The 27,591-nt window shown below is 42.4% G+C and overlaps 1 protein-coding gene across 7 annotated transcripts in view; it reads left to right on the top strand.

Moving 5' to 3' along the window:
• LOC122553883 (coiled-coil domain-containing protein 9-like) overlaps nt 1–27,591 on the top strand; it is a 284,191-nt gene that overhangs the window by 13,843 nt on the left and 242,757 nt on the right. For 4 of the 7 annotated variants that reach the window (XM_043698347.1, XM_043698345.1, XM_043698348.1 and 1 more), the window contains exon 1: nt 21,597–21,641. The exons of 1 other annotated variant lie outside the window; for it this stretch is intronic. In XM_043698347.1, the coding sequence (XP_043554282.1) occupies nt 21,630–21,641 (12 nt within the window). In that variant the 5' untranslated portion in view covers nt 21,597–21,629. Of the gene's footprint in view, nt 1–11,077; nt 11,117–21,063; nt 21,144–21,596; nt 21,642–27,591 lie in introns of those variants that run through there. 2 more of the 7 variants (XM_043698343.1, XM_043698344.1) reach the window with 2 other exon arrangements.

Below are 27,591 nucleotides of genomic sequence, written 5' to 3'. Positions count from 1 at the left end.
AGGGGAGGGGAGGGAAATATATCCCTGGTGGTGGGGTCCGTTTGGAGGTGGCGAAAATGACGATGGATGATACGATGTATATGGTGGTAGGTGAGGACCAGTGGGGTTATGTCCTGGTGGCGATTGGAGGGGCGGGGTTCAAGGACGGAGGAGTGGGAAGTGGAGGAGATGCGGTGGAGAGCATCGTCAGCCACGTCTGGGGGGAAATTGCAGTCTTTGAAGAAAAAGGCCATCTGGGTTGTTCGATATTGGAACTGGTCCTCCTGGGAGCAGATGGAGGCCATTTAGCCATTGTGTCTATCCCTTATTCCCAATTCGTCTGCCTCCACCAGACCTGCTCCCAGGAGGACCAATTCCACCATAAAACATTCCAGATGGCCTCCTTCAAAGACTGCAATTGCCCCTCCCACATGGTTAACAGTGCCCTCCAGTGCATCTGCTTCACTTCTCATACCTGCACCCTTCAACCCCACCCTTCCAATCGCAACAAGGACAGAACAAACCCCCCCCCCCCCTCACCCAACCAAGTTCTTCCACCCCACCCTCGGGATACATTACATCGTCCTCTGCCATTTCTGCCACCTACAAACAGACCCCACCACCAGGGATATATTTCTCTCCCCACCCCTATCTGCATTCTGGAGAGACCATTCCCTCTGTGTCTCCCTTGTTAGGTTCACGCCCCCCACCAACCCACCCTGCACTCCTGGCACCTTCCCCTGCCACTGCAAGAAGTACAAAACCTGTGCCCACACACCCCCTCACCTCTGTCTGAGGCCACAAAGGATCCTTCCACATCCGACAGAGATTTACCTGTACTTCCACACACGTCATCTACTGTGTCGGTTGCTCTCGATTTGGTCTCCTCTACATTGGGGAGACAGGGCACCAACTTGCGGAAAGTTTCAAAAAACATTTCTGCTACACACACACTAAACAACTCCACTGTTCTGTAGCTGAGCACTCTACCTCCCCCTTCGACACTGCTAAGGACACGCAATCCTGGGCCTCCTCCACTCACGCCTGGAGAAAGAACGCCTGTTCTTCCACCTTGGGACCCTCCAACCACATGGGATCAATGTGGATTTCACCAGTTTCTCCATTTCCTTTTTCCCCACCTTATCCCAGATCCAACCGTCCAACTTGGCATGGTCCTCTTGAGCTATCCTACCTGCCTATCTTCCTTCCCACCTATTTGCTCCACCCTCCTCTTCGACTTATCACCTTCATCCCCATCTTCATCTACATTCCCAGCTACCTTTCCTCTCCAGCCCCACTCCCTTCCATTTATCTTCCACCCCCTTGGGCCACTCCCTCATTCCTGATGAAGAGCTTATGCTCAAAACGTCGACTCTCCTGCGTCTCGGATGCTTCTTGACCGGGTGTGCTTTTCCAGCACCACACTCTTCGACTCTGATTTGCACTCTGTGTACTTGTCCAAATATCGATTATGGACCAGGCCAGAACCCCTCAAAACATTTCAAGAAGGTAGCCCACACCCTATCTTTTCTAGTTCTTTTAAGCAAGTGCAAGGTGGATATTCCAGGAGTGATGCAGATGGTCAAAACCCCACAGTTTTAATCAAAACAGAATTTATTTAGAGTACTCAATGAAACACGAACAAAAGAGAACAGAATCCAGAATATCTTAATCTATCTGAAAACCCAACAGACTATCCCAATTTAATGATGCTGTTCCAAGTTCCCGCAACAATCCCCATGAACATCCCTTGGCAAAAAAAGTAAAATCAAACACAGGAACTTATAGGAGAGAGAGATGTCAGAGAGATTCAGCATGGAACACCTTCTTCCATGTAGCTGTTTCTTTTACCAGCAGCCTCAAAAAAACCAGACCATTTGCTAAAACCAAACCAAACCAAAGAAAAGCTGAACTGGGAGAACGGGCCACTGTCCGTTCATTGTACGGATGTTTTTTAAAAAGTTGAAAGCCTTTCTCAAAATCCATCCAAACCAGACCTCCTGGAACCTCTGTGTTTATGACCGCACTGAAAAAAACCCAAGGACAACCTAACCTTGTTAAATGTCACATGTCTTTTAAATGTCGTAACTGTACCAACCTCCACCACTTCCTCCGGCAGCTCATTCAATATATGCACCACCCTCTGTGTGAGATGGTTACCCCTCAGGTCCCTTTTATATCTTTCTCTTCTCACCTTAAACCTGTGTCCTCTCATTTTACACTTCCGTAAGCTATTCAGCTTATCTATGCCCCTCATGATTTTATAAACCTGTATAAGGTAAACCCTCAGCCTCCTACACTCCAGAGGAAAAAATTCCAGTCTATCCAGCTTCTCCTTGTAACTCTCACCCTCCAGTCTTGGTAACATCCTTGTAAATCTTTGTTACACCCTTTCCAGTTTTTTACAACCCTCCTATAGCAATGTGACTAGAATTGTACACAGCATCCCAAGTGTGGCTTTACCAATGTCTTGTACAGCTGTAAAGTGACATACCAACTCTTATACTCAATACTCTGACCAAATAAGACATGCCTACCAAACACCACCTTCACCACCCTGTTAAGTGTATTATGCTGTTTGCAATGGAGTGTATCAAGGGTTAAATCCAATTGGGGCTCTGAAGTGTGAAGAGAGAATTAATTACTCAAATCCCAGTGGACTATCGATGATACAAATATCTTAGCAAGAGGCCCAGCAGTCACCTCTCTAGCGTCCCACAGAGTTCTTGGGTATACCTGATCAGGTTCTGGGGATTTATACAGTTAGTAAATTTGCAGATGACACCAAAATTGGAGGTGTGGTGGACAGCGAAGAGGGGCAGATTACAACAGGATCTTGATCAGACGGCCAATAGGCTGAGCCGTGGCAGATGGGGTTTAATTCAAATAAATGCGAGGTGCTGCATTTTGAGAAAGCAAATCTTTGCAGCACTTATACACTTAATGGTCAGGTCCTCAGGAGTGTTGCTGAACAAAGAGATTTGGAGTGCAGGTTCATAACTCATTGAAAGTAGAGTCGCAGGTAGATAGGATAGTGAAGAAGGCATTTGGCATGCTTTCTTTTATTGGTCAAAGTATTGAGTACAGGGGTTGGGAGGTCATGTTGCGGCTGTACAGGACATTGGTTAGGCCACTGTTGGAATATTGCGTGCAGTTCTGGTCTCTTTCCTATCGGAAAGATGTTGTGAAACTTGAAAGGGTTCAGAAAAGATTTACAAGGATGTTGCCAGTGTTGGAGGATTTGAGCTATAGGGAGAAGCTGAACAGGTTTGGGCTGTTTTCCCTGGAGCGTCGGAACCTCTATAAACCTTATAGAGGTTTACAAAGTTATGAGGGGCATGGATAGGATAAATAGACAAAGTCTTTTCCCTGGGATGGGGGATTCCAGAACTAGAGAGCATAGGTTTAGGGTGAGAGGGGAAAGATATAAAAAAGACTGAAGGGGCAACTTTTTCACACAGAGGGTGGTATGTGTATGGAAGTGGTGGAGGCTAGTATAATTGCGACATTTAAGAGGCATTTGGATGGGTATATGAATAGGAAGGGTTCGAAGGGATATGGGCCAGGTGCTGGCAGGTGAGTCTAGATTGGATTGGGATATCTGGTCGGCATGGACGGGTTAGACCGAAGGGTCTGTTTCCATGCTGTACATCTCTATGACTCTATGACACAGGATTTCTTACTTTTTTTTGAAATGGGATTTTGCAAATTGGTACTTTAGTGGAGGACAAGCTATGTAACAAGATTAAGAAAATGTGCATGGTGCTTGTGTGAGTAGAGATCCTGTAGGTCTTGCTTGTGCTACTCTTATCACCAATTGAGTTTACAGATCAAGTTGCCATTCCTAATGACTGGTTTAAAGAAAAGTCCGTCTTTGTTCTGCGTAAAAGCCAAGCCTCATTATAACTTTTATGAGCATTGCTAATGGCCTGCCCTGACCTTGAGGAACCTGATTTTCTTGACAAGGAGTATCCATGTATTTTCGCTGGGTATGAGACCCACTTAACAGCTGCTTGATCAGATGGAGGGATGCACTTGTCAGCTGTTTGCTGGTTCTTCACTATGGTCTTTGTAGAACGCTAGCAAGCTCATGTGGTTTGAGAAAGATCTCGTTTTTGACTTTGGTATGTGTTTTGTGTTATTTGTAAAATTGGCAAAGTGCTGCTTATTTTTAATTCAGGTATGTAAAATGATTCATGCTCAAGAAATCTATGTAAGATGTTAGTACAGAAGCAAAATACTTTAAGAAATTAAAATTCTGAATTAAAAACCAAACTTGGAGACACTTAGCAGTTCTGACACCACCTGTAGAAAGAGAAATAATATTAATCGCCATTATCAATTCCAGTTGACCAGAATCAAAAGTAAGTTGTGAGCCAGAGGACACACTGTAGGACCTGGGTGGCATTTTATTTGGAGATAGAACTTCAGATTGTTTGCCACAACAGTTGAGGATAGTGGCTTGAATCTGAAGTGTCAGCCCAATCAGAAGGCTGGCAATTTGCCATCGGTAACAGTGCCACTGATTAGAAATGTCTACTGCTAAGGGTTCTTCCATGTTTGGGTGCCTCAAAGGCCAGGGAGGTCTTTCTGTGTTTCACATACAGGCAGGTCCTGGCATTAATTCTTTAGTGGTGACATTGGAGCCAGTATTGCTACTGGGAAGCTGTGGAGTAGCCATAAAAGATGCGTCACACCCCTCTGACTCAACAGGAGCCCATAGGTTAGCCACCACAGCTTACCTGGGGTCTCGCCACATGGCAGGATCCTTTTCATATGCCATGAAAATGCTGGCAGGTGTGGGAATAATTCCTTTGTGGCCTGCTAATAGTTTTGATGGCCTCCTGCCTCTCATTAGTGTGCAGCTGCCTTACCACCAGCCCCACCACAAAAGTATTCTCTGGTGGTCAGAATGTTATCTACAATCCTTCCAATGTTATGCAGTGCCATTTTGTGAGACATCCCACCTCCCAGCCTGTCCCCAGAAGTCTGGCACTATCCCAACCAACATTTCAGATTTGTTACCACACACCAGAATTATGGAAACTTGGAAATGTAATAGATTGTGAGCAAGTGTAGGGAAAAAGGGGTGGAGAGGAGAACAACAGGGACGGTTTGTGATAAGTGGAGGACAAAACAGATTTAATGATAACAGGTTTTGCTAGTTTGGATTTTTCTCTTTTATTACATTTTAAATGCCTCATACTTAATTCCTGTAGACACACCTTATTTCTTTACCACAAGGTGAGGTATTGTCGTGGTATAGCAGTAATGTCAAAGAGCTAGTAATGCAGAAACTCAAGCTAATATTCTGGGCACAAAATTTTGAAATTTCAATTTTAAAACTCAGTTTAGAACTATTCTAATGTTCACCATATAGCAATTGTCCTAAAAACCATCTGCTTCACTAATGTCCTTTAGGGAAAGAAATCTTCCATTCTTACTGGTCTGTCTTGCAAATGATTTCAGACCCATAATAATGTAATTGATTCTTTACTGCCCTCTAGGCAGTTAAGATAGGTAATAAATGCTGGCCTAGCCAGCAACACCCACAGACCCCAAACAAATAAAGAACAGAACTTGTTCCTTTAATAATCCTTTTGGCCTTACACCATTAAACTTCAATCCTATAAGGCGCTGCAAGATTGATGTTCTTTGTCATAATCTTGTCAGTGTAGCTAATACCAATATGAAAAGCACGAACTCAGATTGAGAGCATTGCTACTTGGGCTAATGCCAGGTCGAGGCTATTCGAGTGAGCAAAGCAAACTACATAACTAATGGTAAAAATATTACATATTTTCATTGTTTTAAGTCATTTTAAAAATAAATTTGCCAGTTTTGATCTTTGTCATTTCAATGCAGTAAAGAAGTCAGGATACAATTAAAAATTTCCATTAATTTTGTTTGGAATTTTTGTGATCCTATGTGATAGACACCATCAGAAGACTGTGTTGAATTATCTTATTAAGTCTACAAAATGGTTGCCAATTGTTGTTGAGCGTGTGGTGCTGGCAAAGCACAGCAGGTCAGACAGCATCAGAGGAGCAGAAATATCGACGTTTCAGGCATAAGCCCTTCATTAGGTTGCCAATTGTTGTTTATTGAGTTGTGTAACAAATATAATAAAGTACTGGTGTGTTGTATTTTCATTACACTGTGTTGCTTTGAAGGAATTTGTCAAGTATTAATCTATTATCAGTTAGCCACATGGTAAATCTTGTAAGCAAATGAACCAATACTAAAGCAGTCTTGGTTTTCTGATTATTAGTGCCCTGTTGCATTTCTTCGTCTTAAGGATCAAAAAAGTCTTCTATCAAACTGCTATTTGGTCAAGTGTCATTTTGTGTGAGAGAGTAAATCCTAATCAGTGAAGCCCATGCCTTTACAAGCAGACAAGATCACATTATTAGGTGGAAAATAAGACCATTAGAACTAGAAACAGGAGTAGGCAGTCCCTTGAGCCCACTCTGCCATTCAATAGGAACATGGCAGTTTCAACACTTCTCACGTCCGCGTCCTTTCCCTTTCTCTGTAACTCTTGATTTCCCTACTGGCCAAGAATCTAGCTCGAACTTAAATAACCATGAGGACTGTGCTACTACACTCCCTGTGGCAAGGAGTTCCAAAGAACCTTCTCAGAAGAATAGTTTCTCCTCATCTCAGTCTTAAATTGATACCCTTTTATCCTTAGACTGTGCTCTCTAGACCAAGACTCCCCTTTGAAGGGAAACATCCTATCAGCATTTACCCTGTCAAGCTCCTGAAGAATCCTTTTTGTTTCAGTGAGAATATCTCTCATTGCTGTGATTTCTAACAAGTGGAGACCTAACCTGCTTAATCTTTGCTGATTAGACAAGGGAACCATACATAGGCTCATTGTAGTGAATCTTGCTTGAATTGCCTGCAATGAAATGTATATTTCCTTAAATAAGGGGACCAAAACTGCTCACAATACAACAATGTGGTCTTTCCAATGTACTCTGACACTCCAACCCCCTTGAAATAAAGGCCAAATCAATTAGCTTTTCAAAGTTTGTGAGAAGATTCGTAGCTCGGGTGCTCGTTGTTGTGGTTCTGTTCGCCGAGCTGGGAATTTGTGTTGCAGACGTTTTGTCCCCTGTCTAGGTGACATCCTCAGTGCTTGGGAGCCTCCTGTGAAGCGCTTCTGTAATCTTTCCTCCAGCATTTGTAGTGGTTTGAATCTGCCGCTTCCGGTTGTCAGTTCCAGCTGTCCTATAAATGTCGGAAAAAACATCCCAGATGGGCTTCACAGGAAGCTCCCAAGCCCTGACGATGTCACCTAGACAGGGGACAAAACATCTGCAACACAAATTCCCCTAGTCCTTTGGGTTGTGGCATGTCCTCATTCTGTTGTCTTTCCCTTAGGCATCTGTTGATGAAATTGCGCGGGTATCTATTTTTGGCGAATACATTGTATAGGTGTTCTTCTTCCTCTTTTTGCAGTTCTGGTGTACTGCAGTGTGTTGTGGCTCTTTTGAATAGTGTCTTGACGCAACTTCTTTTGTGTGTGTTGGGGTGGTTGCTTTCGTAGTTCAGGACTTGATCTGTGTGAGTGGCTTTCCTGTATACCTTTGTATAAACACAGGAATTCTTGGACATCATCAGAAATATACACATAGACAAGGAAGAAACCATGGTCTCATTCGATGTAACGGCACTGTTCACCTCTATCGACAAAACCCTAGCCAGAGAAACAGTAGCCAACCTGCTGACATACAGAACAGACAACAGGATGTTGAACCTATTAACAAAGACGGCATACTCAAACTACTGGACCTGTGCCTCACAACACACTTCACATTCAACAACCAAATATATGAACAAATCAATGGCACACCCATGGGCTCACCCATCTCTGGACTCATGGCAGAAGCGGTAATGCAAAGATTAGAACAAACAGTCTTACCGCAATTCAACCCAAACTCTGGGTCAGATATGTGGATGACACCTTTCTAATCATTAAAAACACAGAAATAGAGAACCCACATCGGATCATCAACGCCACACTCACAGGAATCCGATTCACTAGAGAGGAAGAAAAGGACAACCAACTCCCATTCCTAGACATGATGGTACAGAGAACACCTAACGGAGAATTCACCACAAAGGTATATCGATCTGGACCCAATATACCGGCCACTGCAACGTCAGCTGGAACTGACAACCGGAAGCAGCAGATTCAAACCACTACAAATGCCGGAGGAAAGATCACAGAAGCGCTTCACAGGAGGCTCCCAAGCACTGAGGATGTCACCTAGACAGGGGACGAAACGTCTGCAACACAAATTCCCAGCTCGGCGAACAGAACCACATCAATTAGCTTTCCTGATTACCTGCTGCATTTATATGCTAGTTTTCTGTATTTCATCCACAATTTGCTCCTAATCCCTTTGTGGCCTTCTTCCTTCCAAAATGAACAACATGAACAATTTTCCCACATTATTTTCCATATCCAACTTTTGCCTATTTACTAACATTATAATACACACATGAACATCTCATCTTCCACCTGGACAGCCAACAACCCCAGGGACTCAACATTGAGTTCTCCAATTTTAAATAACCTTCCTTCCCATCCCCCGACTACCTTCCCAGCCCCTCCCCCTCCCTTCCACTCCTCCCTGCCACAACTGGATTCATTCCTCTCATTGACGAACCACGTTGTACCCTCTACCTGTCTTCACCACTCTGCCCCGCCACCCTCTTTATCTGCAGCTACCCCTACAACCCACTCCCAGCCCTGAAGAAGAGTTACACCCAAAATTTCAACTTTTCCACCTCCTGATGCTGCCTGGCTTTTTTTGTTCTTCCAGCCTCCCACCTTCAGCAGATGTCACTTTATTTGTTGCATTTTCATCACACGATTGTGAAAGTTTTTTTCTATTATTGGGAATAGAATGTGTTTTGATACTTTGAGATTCCATATATTTTTTAGTTGTAAGGTAGTGTTGAAGTTTTGCCCTTAATTGGCAGTATGCTTCAACCCTTTTATATGAATGCTTGTGTTTGCAATATGGAACAAGGGTATAGATTAAACAAGCATGGTTTCATCTGAAAATAAAATATCAGAACTGGTGGTGTCAGTTGTGGGGAATGAAAAGATGCAAAGTTCTTTCAAAGAATTAACCAGGCTAAATAGTTAAGTGATGAACAACAGGTTGAGGTCAGTAGTACAGATATTAGTTACTGTAGTTACTTTGCTACAGTGGGTATAAAAAGTTAAGTATGTTAAGATAAAGGTTGTTTAGTAAACAGTAGCTGAAATGGTGAGAAGAAGCGGCTATTAGTCACTATTGTAGTTCAGTCAGTTCAAAATCTAGATCAGTAATTTCAGATATGTAACTGTTAGTTTACCAAAGTATTACAGTTAACTTTATAGTTAGTTAGAAATAGTGGATGCATTGGTGGTCACCTTCCAAGATTCTATGGTATCTGGAAGAGTCACTGCAGTCTGGAAGGTAGCTGAGGTTATTCCAATATTCAAAAAAGTGGGGTAGAGAGAAACAAGGGAATTGTAGACCAGCCAGACTAGCATCGGCAGTGGGGAAAATTCTGGAATCCATTATCAAGAAATTTATAGCAGAGTATTTAGAATGAATCAGACAGAGTCAGCATGGATTTGTGAAAGGGAAATCATCTGTTGGAACTCTATGAAGATGTAACTAGCAGAGTTGACCAGGAGGAGCCATTTGATGTAGTATATTTGGACTTTCATAAAGCGTTTGACAAAGTCCCGCCTAAGAAATTATTGTGCAAGATTAAAGCACGTAAGATTGGGGGAAGTAAATTGAGATGGTTGGCATAGAGGAAAGAAAGAGTAGGAATTAATGGGTCCTTTTCAAATTGACAGGCAGTAACTAGTGGGGCGGCACAGGGATCAGTGCTTGGACTATACATATTAATGATTTAGATGAGGGAACAAAATGTAACCGCTCAAAGTCTGCGGATAATACCAGTTGGGAGGGAGGTTGAACTGTGGCGAGGATGCAGAGATCATTCAACATGATCTGGACAGGTTAGGTGAGTGGGCAAATCAATGGCACATGCAGTATGATTTGCATAAATGTGAGGTTATTCACTTTGGAAGCAAAAACAATAAGGCAGATTACTACCTGAATGGCTGTAAATTGGGAGAGGGAGTGAGTAGTGGGATCTGGGTGTCCTTGTGCACCAGGCGGTGAAGAAGGCAAATGGTATGTTGGCCTTCATTGCGAGAACTTTTGAGTACAGGAACAGGGATGTGTTGTTGCTGTTATACAGGACCTAGGTGAGGCCATATCAAGAATATTGTGTGCAGTTTTGGACTCCTTTTCTGGGAAGGATGCTCTTGCTCTCGAGTGTGTGCAGCAAAGGCTGATTCCGGGGATGGCAGGACTGATATATGAGGAGAGATTGACTAGGTTAAGATTGTTTTTTGCTGGAGTTCAGATGAGTGAGGGGGCTATCATAGAGTCTTATAAAATTGTAACAGGACTAGACAGGTAGATGCAGGGAGGATGTTCCTGATGGTGGGTGTCCAGAACAAGGGGTCACAGTCTGAGGATTTGGGGTGGACCATTTAGGACGGAGATGAGGAGCAATTTTGTCACCTAAAGAGTGGAGAGTCTGTGGAATTCATTACCATAGGAAGTAGCTGATGCCAAAACATTGAATGTATTCAAGAGCTATAGCACTTGGGGCAAATGAGGTCAAAGGTTATGGGGACAAAGCAGGATTAGGCTGCTGAGTTGTGTGATCAGCCATGATTATGATGAATGGCAGAGCAAGCTCAAAACGCCAAATGGCCTCTTCCTGTTACTATCTTCTCTGTTTCTATGACTTGATTCTGGAAACTTCAAAGAATAAAAATAATGGTGATTCCATAATTCCTGCTGTCTCTTATCCCCTAGACTCCAGATAATGAACTTAACACAAGTTATATTGTGTGAGGATATAATTGTTTATATGTAAGCCACTAGGTCCTCTGTAGCCCTTTTGAGTTGGCGTTCTCTTGATTCTACTCGCATACTATTTATATGCAATACGTATGCAGCATTGAATACTCGTGCTAATTTAAAAAACATTATTCTTGTAGGGTGAAGTTTGTAGGACACATGAAGAGTACAAAATGATGGTAAGTGTGCAAGAAATGTGTTCACATTTATGAGATGATTGAATGGATTACTTCGAATGAAAAGATTTTCCCTGGTTCTCATCAATACTGACTAGCCTATATAGCATTATAATGTGCAAATCACTTATCCTGTTACAGAGCTTTGTAGGAACCGTGTGTGAGCATCAATTTTCATGGCTACACATCCTGAGTTCAACTCGCTGCTAATTGTGGATAGTGACTTAGTTACAAAATTGTGGAGGTGTGCTCCCAATAACACTGTTCACGACTTAAATAGGAAGAAAATAGAAAGTGCCCTATTGAGGTATAATATCCTGAACACGTAACCTGTCATTAGTTACAACTTAAAATGGTGGGTATTCCATATTTGCATTCTCTTACTAACCTGTCACCTAAATAATTTTGTGCAGGCAGAGCTTTCCAGGCAAAGTATTATTTTTGAAAGTTGAAACAAAGACTTCAGTTATAGTCGTCTTGCAGGTTTTCCAACTTACAGATAAGGTGGGGTTGAATCTTTGCTAATTTCTCTAGATAATTTTTAATGTAGAAATTTCAACTGGCATTTTAACTATATCTTGTAAATCTCATAGAATAAGGTTTTTACACTGCTATCAGTAGGTTGCAGAATGAGCAGTCAACTGAGTTTTGGATTAACTGAAATACATGAAGCATGAGGCAGCTGTCTGTGTGGAGTTTGCACGTTCTCCCTGTGCCTGTGTGGATTTCCTCCGAATGCTCCGGTTTCCTCCCATAATCCAAAAATGTGCAGGTTAGGTGAATTGGCCATGCTAAATTGCCCATAGTGTTAGGTGAAGAGGTAAACGGAGGGGAATGGGTCTGGGTGGGTTGCTCTTCGGAGGGTTGGTGTGGACTTGTTGGGCCGAAGGGCCTGTTTCCACACTGTAAGTAATCTAATCTAAGAATGTGAGTTGAATCAGGGTTGAGATTGGAAGGGCTTATGCCCGAAATGTCGATTCTCCTGTTCCCTGGATGCTGCCTGACCTGCTGCGCTTTTCCAGCAACACATTTTCAGCTTGAGAGTGGAAGCACAGTTCAGGGTTAAGTAGCATGCTGAGGCTTTTTATTTCAATCTGAGAGAGAAGATGTTGGGGAAAAGAGGAATGGAGTTGGTGTTCAGTGAGGGCTGAAAATAATGGTATTGGTTATCCCAGTGTTTATTTGTTAGAAATTGCAGATTATAGAAGATTGGGTGTCAAATGACAGGTTTGTTAATATGGAGACCAAAGATGGGTTGTTGGTAGTAGGGGAGAGCTAGCACTGATGTTGTCAATATACATATTTATAATCAGAAAAAGTAGCAGTCAGGAATAAGACCTGGAAAATTTTAGCAGTCATATTACAAGACAGAAGTCATTTCTACAGCTGCACTGTCAATGATTAGTTATGATTTGGAGATTAGTTAATGATTAGTTAAGGAGGAATAGAACAACCAGAAAGGTTAGGTGAGTGATGGTGTCAGTCTTAAAGATATCCATGCTCTTCTTGTTGAAGATAAGGTTGTATGGGAAAGTGTAAAATAATTTAAGGAGAAGATTATAGGAACTGGACTGGGCAATTCATCTTCCCAAGTCAGCTCTACCATTTGCTGCTTACCTGTATCTCAACTTCAGTTGTAAAGAAAAGGAGCTGTACAGGATGATCCTAAAGTAGTGGGTGGCTAATTTTGGCAGAAAGGAATGACAGTTGTTGAAACTTGCATTCAGCCAGACCTGGTAATGGATGGCTCAAGTAGTTGAGGGGACAAAGGTAGGAACAACCATGAATTAACTGAGAAACACCGACCATCTGTTTCCACAGTATGACAGACAAAACCTTTCAAGCTGGACAGGCCCTGCATATTGCACCAGTCCCCATTTAACACAATTGTAGCAAATTTGCCCAGACTTTCCAAGCAACTAAGAAGAGGAGAGCCTTCCAGAATAACAAGGTTATAGAGACATAGAAATGTACAGCACAGAAACAGATCCTTCGGTCCAACTCGTCCATGCTGTCCTGAATAAATCTAGTTCTGTTTGCCAGCATTTGGCCCATATCTCTCTATCTCTCCAAATCCTTCCTATTTGTATACCCATCCAGATGCCTTTTAAATGCTATAATTGTCCCAGGCTCCATTAATTCCTCTGGCAGCTTAGTCCATACATGCCCCACCCTCTGTGTGGAAGAGTTACCCTTTATGTCCCTTTTAAATCTTCCCCTCTCACTTTAGATCTATGCTCCCTAGTTTTGGACTCGCCCATCCTGGGAAAAAGACCTTGTCTATTTACCCTATCCATGTCCCTCATGATTTTATAAACCTCTTTAAAGTCATCCCTCAGTCTCTGACGCTCCAGGGGAAACAGCCCCAGGCTATTCAGCCTCTCCCTAATAGCTCAAACCCTCCAACCCTGGCAGCATCCTTGTAAACCTTTTCTGAAGTTATTTAAAGTTAGTCAAATCAATGGGTTTAGCCTGATTGGATGAAAGGAAACATGTACAATTTTTATGAAATGTGGTGGTATATGGTAGTTATCAAGCATCCTATAAATACTGAGAATCAATTGATGGCTTGGCTACAGCATAAGACATAGCTTCTAATTTCCCTGTAATATAGAAACTATATAGACCAATGAATATTGCTGAAAGTTTTTGTGAAATGCCTGTCATCACAACTCGAATATTACCAAGGTCCTATTTCTGAACAAAGAGCGCCATAATATGATTGATGGGAATGGCTGTATTTTATGGTTTGATAGATTCTTGGTAGTGTAGATGAACAGAGAGATCTCGGTGTCCAGGTACACAGATCGTTGAAAGTTGCCACCCAGGTTGACACCTGAATTTCTTTAGTCAGCCAGCATTCCCTATACCTACCATTCCCTTCATCCTAACAGGGAACATAATGTCTCTGGACTCCCATTATCTCATTTTGGAAGGCTTGCCATTTCCCTTTACCTCTAAATATCCACCCCAATCGACATTTGAATGTTCTTGCCTAATAGTGTCAAAATTGGCCTTCCTCTAATTTAGAAATTAAACTTTTAGATCCTGTTTATCTTTTTCCATCACTAATAAAATTATGGCTCCAAAGTGCTCCCCCACTGACACCTCAGTTACCTGTCCCACGTTATTTCCCAAAAGTAGATCAAGTTTTATAGAACATTACAGCGCAGTACAGGCCCTTCAGCCCTCGGTGTTGCGCCGACCAGTCATACCAATCTGAACCTCATCTAACCTATACAATTCCATGTACGTCCATATGCTTGTCCAATGACGACTTAAATGCACTTAAAGTTGGCGAATCTACTACCATTACAGGCAAAGCATTCCATATCCTTCCATATCCTTCCTACTCTCTGAGTAAAGAAACTACCTCTGACATCTGTCCTATATCTATCACTCCTCAATTTAGAGCTATGCCCCCTCGTGCTCGCCGTCATCATACTTGGAAAAAGGCTATCCCTGTCCACCCTATCTAACCCTCTGATTATCTTATATGTCTCTATTAAGTTACCTCTCAATCTTCTTCTATCCAACAAAAACAGCCTCAAGTCCCTCAGCCTTTCCTCGTAAGACCTGCCCTCCATACCAGGCAACAGTGACCAGAACTGTACACAACACTCCAAGTACGGCCGCACCAGAGTTTTGTACAGCTGCAGCATAACCTCATGGTTCTGGAACTCAATCCCTCTATTAATAAAAGCTAAAACACTGTATGCCTTCTTAATAACCCTGGCAACCTGGGTGGCAACTTTCTAGGATCTGTGTACCTGGACACTGAGATCTCTCTGCTCATCTACACTACCATGAATCTTACCATTCGCCCAGTACTTTGCATTCTGGTTACTCTGACCAAAATGAATCACCTCACACTTGTCCGCATTAAACTCCATTTGCCACCTCTCAGCTCAGCTCTGCAGCTTATCTATGTCTCTCTGTAACCTACAACATCCTTCGTCACTATCCACAACTCCACCGACCTTAGTGTCGACTGAGAATTTACTAACACACCCTTCTACGCCCTCATCCAGGTCATTTATAAAAATTACGAACAGCAGTGGACGCAACACCGACCCTTGCGATACACCACTGGTAACTGGACTCCAGGATGAACATTTCCCATCAACCACCACCCTTCTTTCAGCAAGCCAATTACTGATCCAAACTGCTATATCTCCCACAATCCCTTTCCTCAGCATTTTGAACAATAGCCTACTGTTGGGAACCTTATCGAACACTTTGCTGAAATACACCACATCAACCGGTTTACTCTCATCTGCCTGTTTGGTCACCTTCTCAAAGAACTCAATAAGGTTTGTGAGGCACGACTTTCCCTTCACAAAACCATGCTGACTGTCCCTAATCAAATTATTCTTTTCTTGATGGTTATAAGTCCTATCTCTTATAACCTTTTCCAATACTTTACCAACAACTGAAGTAAGGCTCACTGGTCTATAATTACCAGGGTTGTCTCTACTCCCCTTCTTGAACAGGGGAACTACACTTGCTATCCTCTAGTCTTCTGGCACAATTAGTGTCGACAATGACAATTTAAAGACCAATGTCAAAGGCTCGGCAATCTCCTCCCTAGCTTCCCAGAGGATCCTAGGATAAATCCCATCCGTCCCAGGGGACTTATCTATTTTCACACTCAGCAGGATTTCTAATACCTCTTCCTTGTAAACCTCAATCCCACCCAGTCTAGTAGCCTGTATCTCATTATTCTCCTCAAAAACATTGTCGTTTTCTAGAGTGAATACTGTCGAAAAATATTCATTTAGTGCTTCCTCTATCTCCTCTGACACCACACACAACTTCCCACCACTATCCTTGATTGGCCCTAATCTTACTCTCGTCATTCTTTTATTCCTTAAATACCCATAGAAAGCCTTAGGGTTTACCCTGATCCTATCCGTCAACAACTTCTCATGTCTCCTCCTGGCTCTTCTGAGCTCTCTCTTTAGGACTTTCCTGGCTACCTTGTACTCCTCACGCACTCTAACTGAACCTTCACATCTCATCCTAACATTAGCCTTCCTCTTCCTCTTGACCAGAGATTCCACTTCCTTCATAAACCATGGCTCCCACGCTCTACAGCTTCCTCCCTGCCTTACAGGTACATACTTATCAAGGACACTCTAGGGTGTACCTTCTCTAGTAGGTACATCCACATACTGAATCAGAAAATTTTCTTGTCCACACTTAACAAATTCCTCTCCATCCAAGCCCTTAGCATATGGCACTGTCAGTCTATGTTTAGAAAGTTAAAATTATGGCACCGGGAGTAACTCAAATATTACTACCCTCTAGGGCCTCCTTTTCAAATTCCTGTCTAATGTCGTATATTTTCTCCTTAGAACCCTGTCCTTTTCTCATCCTATGCCATTAGTTCCAATGTCTAATGACCTCCTGCTGGTCCCTTTTGAGAATATTCTGCACCCTCTCAGAGATATCATTGATCCTGACACCAGGGAGGCAACACACCATTCTTGTGTTGTTGTTAGCCGCAGAAACCTCTGTGGCTCACAATTGTTTGCTTGGACCCTGACGTACCCTTGTTACAGTAGAGCCAGTTTAAGTACCAGAAACTTGGCTGTCAGTGCTAAATTCCCCTGAGAGTCCATCACCCCGTACATTTTCCAAAACAGTATATTTGCTTGAGATGGGGATAGCCACAGGAGACACCTGCATTACCTCTCTACCCCTTCTACCTTTCCTGGAGGTAACCCATCTTCCTGATTATATCTGTGGTTTTTCTTCTTTCCTGAAACTGCTATCCATCGTGTTCCTGGCTTTTGTAAATTTCTCATTGCATCTAATTGTCGTTCTAACCACTCCATGTGATCCTATTGGATTTGCAACCAAACACACTTCCTGCAGACTTAATCATCAGGAACATTGATATTCTCCATAATTTCCCACATCCGACAGGAAGAGTACTAAATGCCATCTTTGCACCTTAATAATCTGCAGACTCAGAAAAAACATAATCTTACTGCTCTAAAAACCCTGCTCCAGTATTCAAAACTTAGTATCTCTGATTTATAGTTTTAAAGAGACAGATCTCAACTAAATGTATAATAAAAAAAGGAGAAAGTGAGGACTGCAGTTGCTGGAGATCAGAGCTGAAAATGTGTTGCTGGAAAAGCGCAGCAGGTCAGGCAGCATCCAAGGAGCAGGAGAATCGACGTTTCGGGCATGAGCCCTTCTTCAGGAATATAATTTTTTTTAAAAAACCCACTCTATTCACAGTTGTAGATTTACTAAAAACCAGTAAGGTTTAAAGTTAAAAAATAAGCCACTGAGCTGCTCCCCTGCTTGAGCTCCCCACACAGATTTCTCCAAGGTCAGCTGTGAATTTCAGTGTTTGTTTATTTTTCTCAGAATGTAGTCCAATGTCCAGAGATACTTGTTATTAAACCGCAGAGGCAGTCAGCTATTAGACTAGATTCTCTACTGTGTGGAAACAGGCCCTTCAGCTCAACCAGTCCACACCGACCCTCTGAAGATTAACCTACCCAGACCCATTTCCCTCTGATTAATGCACCTAACACTATGGGCAATTTAGTATGGACTGTGGGAGGAAACCAGAGCACGCGAAGAAAACCCATGCAGACATGGGGAGAATGTGCAAACTCCACACAGACAGTTGCCCAAGGCTGGAATTTAACCTGGGACCCTGGATCTGTGAGGCAACAGTGCTAACCACTGAGCCACCGTGCCACCCCAACAAACTTCCCAGTTTGTTTCACCTGCTCCATGCCTTTCTCTCCTATATTTTTTAAAAGTACTGTTGTTTTGATTCGATGCACAGCTTATAAAACAGTAATACTGCTCCAAACATTCGAGGAAATCAGCAACACTGAAAATAACTCAAAAAAAAAGGAGCAGCGCTTACATCCATAATTGCTTTTCTGTCCTTTGGATTACACAGATTAGGTAGTTTTGTTCCTGGAAAGTGCCTAGTATGTTTTCTTTCAGTATTTTGAGAAGTTTGTGTTTTATTAAATGCAATCATCACAATCCTCTGATAAAAATTGACCAGATCTGTACTGGATGGTTACCTGCTACTAATCTGTGTGTGAATGTGTTCTGTGCTGGTTAGATGAATATCGATTATCCTTGCTCAATAAAATATGTTTTAACATGTGACAGAAATCTAGAATATCTAGAGTCTGAATTGCTAAAATCATTTCTATACAGTTTTAGAAATAATTAGAAAGTAGAAAATTCAGGGACTGAACAACTAAAAACAGTGTTTAGTATAACTTATGCATGGAAAGTATAAGCTTTGATGTAATTTTCAGCATCTGACCACATATTCTGTTCTCCATAAAGAATACCTGTCTCTGCCCTAACTTTGACCTTTCCAGATAAAATCTTTATCTAGCTTTTGTCATTTCCAAACTTGATGTTTCCTATTTCCCAGCTTTGCACCACCTACATTTTCACATCTCTTGTAGATAACATAAATGTTCCATCACTGGTGTTTCTTTTCCAAAAATATGTTATTTCATAAAATTTGTGAAATTGGATTCTGAAACATTACAACTTACTAAATTTGAAATAAAATTCTACTTCTCTGTAAATTATTCCACTGAATATGATTGTAACAATTTTAATATTTACAGTATACATTTCATGTCGGCTATACAGTCTCATGGTAAAACATTTCAAATGGGATATTTTAGAGAGTGCCATATATGCCATTTTTCACCCTGAGGAAGTTAATGCACTTTTAATACTTTTTAATGTACACAACCTGAGGACCTTTTCACAGTTTCAAGCATTCATTGTACTATGGTTGAAAGGCCTTAGTCAGCGACCTTTGCCCATTGTGCCTGTGCGGTATATGGGGGGAAGGTAGCTGAGAATGCAATAGGTAGATGAAGTTGGGGCTGACGGTGATAGATCGAAGAGGAGAGTGGAGCAGATAGGTGAAAAGGAAGATGGACAGTTGGACAGGTCAAGAGGGCGGTGCCGAGTTGGAAAGTTGGATCGAGGATAAGGTGGGGGAAGGGGAGACGAAGAAACTGGTGAAATCCACATTGATCCCATGTAGTTGGAGGGTCCCAAGCCGGAAGATGAGACGTTCTTCCTCCAGGAGTTTGGTGGTCAGGGTTTGTCTGTGGAAGACGCACAGGACTTGCATGTCCTTGGTGGAGTGGGAGGGGTAGTTAAAGTATTCACCCATAGGATGGTGGGGTTGTTACATGTATGTGTCCTGGAGGTGTTCTCTGAAACGTTCCACAAGTTGGTGTCCTATCTCCCCAACGTAGAGGAGACCACATCAGCAGCAGTGGACACAGTAGATGACGTGTGTGGAAGTACAGGTAATTCCATGACAGATGTGGTAGGATCCTTTGGCCCCTTGGATGGAGGTAAGGGTGCAGGTTTTGCAATTCTTGCGGTGACAGGGGAAGATGCTGGGAGTGCACGGTGGGTTGCTAGGGGGCATGGACCTCACAAGGCAGTTGCGGAGGAAATGGTCTTTATGGAATGCAGATAGGGGTGGGGTGTATCTGAGGTGGAAGCTGAGGAGTGGGGGCGGGGTTCTGTCCTTGTGGTTGGAGGGGTGGGCTTCAAGGGCAGAGGTGCGGGAATTAGATGAAATATGCTGGAGGGCATTGTTGACCATGTGGAAGGGGAAATTGTGATCTGGGATGTTCTGTGGTGGGATTGGTCCTCCTGGGAGCAGATGCGGCGGAGGCGGAGAAATTGGGAATAGGAGATAGAGTTTTTACAGGAGGCAGAATGCTCAGGATTAGCCTCAACATAGTCACTGAACCTCTCTCGGACCTTTGCAAAGGCACATTCCTCAGAGGTGGAGAACAATCCCTCCTTCACTTCAGGCCTTTCAAGGACAATGTTAGTGCTGGAGGCTAATGTATGGGTTGTAGTGAGGCTGTAGGCATACTGAAAGGATGTGATGGGATGGGCGTTTCTCTCCATCAATCGAGCAATGACTTGGTGTTTGCTTGTAACTTGGTGTCTTCTTACGATGAGGAAATCTGACAGAACTAGTCAGATCACTCTGCTTAGTGAGTGATCTGACTAGTTGAACCATCTCCTTTTCACTGCAGGGCTTGAGGATCTTTTTTGTTGACAATTGCCTGTAGAACTTGTGGTCAAAGGTGTTTTTCTGCTGAAACCTCTCCACACGGAATAGGTGGTAGGGCACAACTAAACTACTTGAAGTCTTCTGCACCAGGCCCATTTTTTGCAACAGCAAAACACCAGCATGCAGTGGCACTTGGTATTTACACACTGAGGATCCAAGCATACAGCTGCTCACAAAGCTGAGGGCAATTTTGGACATGTTTTTTCCCCTGACCTAAAGATTTGTATATCTTCTGAGAATACTGTCTTTGACCTCCACTTCAAACATTAGATTTCTTTGGTGATCTCCATGGTGCAGAAGTGAGGAATTGATCAGACCAGTACTACATGTAGCAACAATGAGCACCTTGCGCATGACAAACCTGGTTCTTAATCACTATGGAGATCAATGTCGGTCTGACATATTCAGCTTTTGTTTGACTGTTGCTGCATGTTCGTTCTACTTTTTTAGTGCATGCCCTCGCCCCTCTGGACCTATCATTGGTGTTATTGCCCTCTGCTGCTGTGCGCCATGATATAGAATCCTTCTGATAGATTCCTTCAGTAGTTTAGATCACTTCTTTAAAGCTCCTTTTGGTCACCCTTGCAAGTACGTTTTTTGGCCTGTTGTTATTTTTTTCTGCTTAAATCTGTATAGTTCCTAGTGTCCTTTGTCTTCATTAAAGGCATTTTTTTAATAAAAGGATTTTATAGACTTGTATACAAGATCCAATGTATAATAATGTGAGCAGAAAATCTTATTATTGGAAATCTTTATCCAATAGAAAGTGAAGTGACTGGACATCGCATGGAGATGGATCATGTTTTAATCTCTTATCATCTCTTTCCAGACGACAAAAAAGAGGTTACAGAGCTTCACATTGTCATCTAAATATATGGGGCATTTTTCTCTGAGGAATTGATGATCATGGTAATGTTATTCATAGTAATTCTTACTTGAATCTTCTTGTAAACCAATTTTAAAATGCAAGAAAATAGCCTTTTCTTTAAAAGCTGCTTCATATAAGATATCCTTTTATGTGCTTGCAAATAATGGCAGATGTGTGCAGTGCACCAGACATCATCTTATTTTCAAAGTATGTGGCGCATTCCAAATAGGAGGAAAATCTGAAAAGTAGATTTAATTTCTAGAATTTGTAATTCTTTTGGGATATTTTTAATCATATTTTTCATGGAAATATGACTTTTAGCAGTAATCCTCTTCGTAGTAGTGGCAGAGTAGAATACCTTATGCAGAATTGTGGATGCATTTGTCAAGCTGCCTAGGCACTTGGCTTGAAGCCTGCAGGCTTTTGTAATCAAAGCATGATCACGATCACCATGCAGTTACTACTGGGACACTGACTGATGCCTCCAGAAGCTGTTTGGAAGCAGCCCAGGATTGCTAATATTCAAAATGCACAAAACTGTGAGTGTTTCGTTTTTACATTCTAAAAGACAGAGGTGGCCTTCATGGTAGCTGCGAGTAACAAAATAAGTTCTGTAGTGTCCAGCAGAATGTAAAGTGTAAATCTGTATGAGCTAAAAATTACTTGTTAAATGGAAGATAGTACCAGCCATTTGCAGGCTGGCTGATCAGCTGAGGTCTGCTTACAGCTGTGGAAACATTGTCAGAAGTCAAGCATTGAATGTTGGGTATGATCAGCACTTTGTGTATATGTGTATGTATGTGCGCAGTTTGTATGTTTCGAACTCTCCCATGTGGGGGGTTAGTTGACAGCAGTGTCGGCAACTAAAATGTGGCACACTAAGAAAGGCTTCCTGTTCGGGAGAAAGGCAGCAGTTTGAATAGATAGGATTGTGTATTTGTCCTGCCATATTGAGTACGTTAAAGGTATTGGCATTTCGCAGTTTACTGGCTGACAGCACAGTTCTTGGTACAAAAAGCTTTGTTAGTATGCCACTTAGGTTTACAAAAATATTTTAGAATTAGATAGTTTTGTGTTTATTTGTCCTGTTGTGTTATTTGGCAGTGAGATCATACTGCCATTACTCCCTACTTCTTGAATGGTAGAGTAACTGCAGATTGCTTTATTCCTTTTGTCATCCGAGAATGAAATACTGCACTGATGGTAAATTAAACTGATTAAATTGAGCTAGTTTTCAAGAGGAGGGGCATCTTCATATCTTGCTTCAAACATTTATCAAAGTCTTTAATTATTTTCACTTTATGCCTAATTATTTTCTGAAGATTTATCGCTTTTAATCCTGAGCACAGTATCTGGAGTTTTTTTGCTAAACATTGTTATTGCGAAGATTACTGCTACATGCGTCAGACATATTGCGACTAGCCACAGCAAGTGTATTAAAGGACCAGGAATTGCAATGAATAAATGTCAGTTGGGGTTTTTATGTGGAATTGAGTAATCTTCAGCCTTTTCAAACTCGAAGCAGATGTTCAAACTAGGCTTTTATGAATCAACGTGGGCAAAACATATTTTCTGTATTGCAGATTGGAACCTTTTGAATGCTAGCAAATGTATTTGAATATTTAGTCATTGTGTCAGATTTTGGTTTTTAAAGGCTCAGTCAGTTGGAAAAATCCTTAGGAATTTTAATTCCAAATTTTTAAAAAAATTGTTTTCCTTTCCATCTCCCTTTCTTGTTCTTTATTCTGCCCTTTTCCTTTCTCTCTCTCTGCCATCTTTTGATCTTGCATCCACTTGTTCTTTGTTGTCTTTCTTGCCTTTTCTTGCTCTCCCTATTCTACCATTCCTTCTTGTTTCTCAATTTTTCACTTTTGTTGTCTCTCTCCTTTGCTTTTTCTCTTTTGCTACTTTCACTCCGTCTCTTGCTTTCACACCCCAGTCTTGCACTTTGCTTGTTCTCCTCATTGCACCATTGTTCCTCCCACAAATTCCCCCCTATTGCTTGCAATCTATCTCTGTTCTTTCACCTTTTTGTTGATAATGGAATGCTACTTGCTATCCTTTCCATCTTGTGTGATTTTGTTTAATCACTATTTAACATAATTTTCCCCTCTGTGCTGAACGAAAAAGATTCCCTACAGTGTGGAAACAGGCCCTTCAGCCCAACAAGTCCACACTGACCCTCCAAAGAGCAACCCACCCAGACCCATTCCCCTTCATTTAACCCTGACTAAATAGTATTCCAATCTTGTTTCATTCTAGTCCATGTTTTTTCTTCTTTACTCAGAACGGAGTGTTTGATAGTTCTCCACTGGTGTAGTCATGTACCTGTGTGTTTTATATGTTCATCTCTGGTTGATGATCTTGAGTGAACTGAATTATGGCTAAGTATATAAAATTGGCACTGACTTATATTTTAATGAGGTTTAGTTTTATTTGACCTTTTCTGTCTGATTTTCAATTTACTGTATTCTTTCTTGAGAGTTGGGACATCATGTTGTTGAGGCCTGTTATAGCGTACAAGACGTTGTTGAGGCCTGTTATAGCGTACTGTGTCTAGTTCTGGCTGCTCTATAATAGGAAAGATTATTAAACTGGAGAGGGTTCAGAAATGATTTACCATGATGTTGCTAGGAAAGGCGGGTTTGAGATATAAAAATAGACTGGAATGGCTGGGACATTTTTTCACTGGAGTGTGGGAGGTTTTATTAAACTTATTCAGGTTTATAAAATCATTTTGAGGGCCATAGATAAGATGAATGACAAGGACCTTGCCCCTAGGTTGTGGGTGTACAAAAATATTTTTAATTGAGAGGAAAAAGATTCAAAAAGGACATGAGGGGAAACTTTTTTACACAGGGTGATTTGTGTGTAGAAGAAACTGCCAGAGAAAGTGGTTAGATGCAGGTACAATTAAAATACATTTGCCTAATTTCATGAATAACAAACATTTGGAGGATATGGGCCAACCACAGGCAGGTGGCACAAGTTTAGTTTGGGAAGATGGTCAGCATAGACTGGTGGACCAAACGGTCTATTTCAGTGCTGTATCACCCCATGGCTGAATGATTCTGTTCTTCAGGAACCCCACTAGATGGAAATCCTCCAATGCCAGCAACACCCGGTAATTTTTTTCTGAACTCTTTAATAGTCTGGTTACAGGTTGACATCCGTAAATGGGTAGTGTGGCGCTTGTGCTCTGTCAGATATCCAGACGGTTGGAAAGTTTCTTTTGATCTGTCTATTTTTCTGGTATTCCTTCGAAAGTGAAGAAGATAATCTAGAATTACAAAGGGGCCTTGATCATCAGAAACTTTCCAACTGTCTGGACATCTGAGAGAGCACAAGCACCGCATTAGCCATCTACAGATGTCTACCTGTAACCAGAATAATCCATGGGCCAAGGATTGGCCGATGGAGTTTGATTTAGATAAATGCGAGATGTTGTATTTGGGAAGACAAACAAGGGCAATATTTACAGTTATTGGTACCACTCTGTGAAGCGTTGTTGAACAGGAAGATCTTGGGGTTCAAGTACATAGTTCATTGAAAGTAGCATCACGGGTAAGGCAATGAAGAGGGCATTTGCATGCTTGCCTTCATCGCTCAGAGCATTGACTATAGGAGTTGGGATGTCGTGTTAAGGTTGTTCAACACGTTGATGACGTGTCTCCTGGAGGAGTGTGTACAGTTCTGGTCGCCTTGCATCAGAAAGAATATTATTGGGATTTAAGATGGCCTACTTTGCTGAGCTCTGTACCAGAACCCAGACAAAGTGGGGCACTAACCCTCCCTTACTGTTTAATTTGCTGGAAGTAACCATTTCTCAACCCTTAGAATTTTTTAGTTCTATTTTGGAACAGTTAGGAAAATGACTAAGGGTAAGGAAGCACAGGGAACCCCTCTGCAACAACTGACGCACCCATGGCTGCAGAGTCAGTTTCGTGACCATCCCAAGGACTCACCTGTGGAGCACAGCCTGATCTCGGAGTGCATGAAACTCCGAGAGAAGATCGACTTATCGATGGAGGAGACCCGGGATAGGCTTGAATCGATCTCAGTCATGCTGCAGAGGGATGACCTGGAGATCCAGCACCTCGGGGAATTTGAGCACTGGGCCATGGCTTCTGACTGTGAGCTTAAAAATGTGTTGCTGGAAAAGCGCAGCAGGTCAGGCAGCATCAAAGGAGCAGGAGCCCTTCTGAGACTGTGGCAGAATCCTCGGCAGGTCAGGTTTTAGATTAGATTACTTACAGTGTGGAAACAGGCAGTCGCTTGACTCGGGAATTGAACCTGGGTCTCTGGCGCTGTGAGGCAGCAGTGCTAACCACTGTGCCACCGTGCCGCCCACAGGTTCAGGCCCTGGAATGGCGAGTGCAGGCCTTGGAAGAGCAAAAGAACATTCAGTTACTGGCAAGCTCATCAGCTTTTTGGAGCAATGGCTCCCACAGTTTCTAAGGCTGGAGGATGAAGTAGGCCAGGTCCCGGTCAAGCGTGGCCACCTGGTCGCAGTGTGTTGACCCTGATTGGACCAGTGCCCCCACCTAGTCCTAATACGACCCAGCACTATAGAGACAAATAAATGATGCTGGAAGCCTCTAGAGCACTGGAAAAGGATCCTCACTCTCTGATATGGAAACAATCATGCATTATGCTTTTCCAGGACTTCTCTCCGGTCATGATTCATAAGAGGAAGGCCTTTAATGAGGTAAAAAGGCAGCTGAGGGATTTCAATATCCAGTATTCTGTTAGATATCTGGCGATATTGCGTTTCAGCCACGGAGGGTCCGTGTTCAAATTTGATTCTCCGGAAAAGGCAAAGGACTTGGATGCTTTAACATGGACTGACTGGCTTGAATTATATGGACAATTACTTTATTTTGTTTTTTCTGTGTAAATTGCTTGGTTGTTGGTGGGTGGTCTTGGTTTTTTTTTTAAAATATATGTCAGGGCCATAATTATTTCCTTTTCTTTTTGTCTCCTCGCCCCTCTCTCTCCCTTCCCGTCATCCTTTGTTTTCCTGGGTTTTCTTTTCTTATTATTTCCTTTTGTCCTTCTTTTCTGGTTTAGGCTGCGGGTGGCGGTGGGGGGACACTGGGAGAGATTTTTTTTTGTTCTACCAGGAGTGCATAGTATTACAGTATGGAGGGAGCGGGTTGAGTGTCCACTTTTAACTTTCTTGTTAGTATTTTTTTCTTACTTTGTGCTGTCTGGGGCGGGTGCATGGCTTCAGCTAGAAGGAGAGTCATGGTGGGGTTAATGGGTGGTATGTGCGCCCCCTGTAGAGAAAGGGGGAAAAGTGTCCTTTCATTTATGTTATATGTTGATGTGCTGTAGAAGTAGCTGTTAGAAGTTTTGATTGAGTTTTGATTGAGTAATTTTTGAGGTTGCATTTTTAAACTCTCACAAACATGGTTTTCACTCGGTGCTCTATGAGTGGGGTTCTTCCTCCCGGGGTGGGGGGGTGTAGGGTCACGGATTGTTTTGGTTGATCATGGCTAATTCCTTTAAATGGTGCACTTGGAATGTTAAGGGTAGTCATTCGCCAATTAAGAGAAAAAAGATACTGTCAAGCCTTAGAAAAGAGAGGGTCGATGTTACAAGAAATGCATTTAACCGATAAAGAGCATTTGAAGTTGCAACAGGGAGGATTCGGCCAGGTATTTTTCTCATCTTTTAATTTGAAAAGTAGAGGAATTGCTATTCTCATACAGAAGAACCTCCGTTTCAAATGCTAAGCCAAATTAAGGATGATTGCGAGCGATTCATAATTCTTAAAGCTTTAATACATGGAGAGGAATATGGGATTCTGAATGTATATTGCCTGACGGCACGTCCCCTTAAATTCTTAACAGATGCGCTTTCTAGATTGATGGCCCTTGGGGTGGGTCATACAACCTTAGGGTGAGACATTAATCATATTATTGCCCTCGAGGTGGACAGGATGCCTAGGGGTCTTGCGGTATGTCCCCGCAATCCAGGCAGTTGGTGGACCTGAACAGGGAGTTGGGGTTGGTGGATGTATGGAGGTCTCTTCACCCCGGTGGTAGGGATTTTACCTTTTTTTCTAATCCGCATAAGTGCTATACTAGAGTTGACGTTTTTTTTTTGTCCTATCGACCTTTTTGAACTCTGTGCTGCCTTGCAGAATAGGGAACATAGCCGTTTCTGATCATGCGGCAGTATACAAGGAGGTCAAGGCCAGTGGTGGCGGGACAGACTGACAAGGCCTATGCACGGGGTTTGATTATTTCTTACTCTGCGACCCGGAAGCGAGAGAGGGGAGAACAGCAACGTTTGCTTGAGGCTCGCCTGAAGGCAGCTGAGTTAGCATACTTTGACATACTGTCTATAACTAAATTACAGCGAATTACAGCCCCTTAGGGCTACTTTGAATGCTGCACTCACCCAACCAGCAAAGAGGCAAATCTCTTTGGCGAAACAGAGATGATTTGAGTACGGTTATAAACCGGGTAGCTATCTAACGTA

Source organism: Chiloscyllium plagiosum, chromosome 10, assembly GCF_004010195.1.
Source record: "Chiloscyllium plagiosum isolate BGI_BamShark_2017 chromosome 10, ASM401019v2, whole genome shotgun sequence".
Lineage (NCBI taxonomy): Eukaryota > Metazoa > Chordata > Chondrichthyes > Orectolobiformes > Hemiscylliidae > Chiloscyllium > Chiloscyllium plagiosum.
Note: the sequence above shows the minus strand (reverse complement) of the source record. Positions and strands in the feature narration are given on the sequence as shown.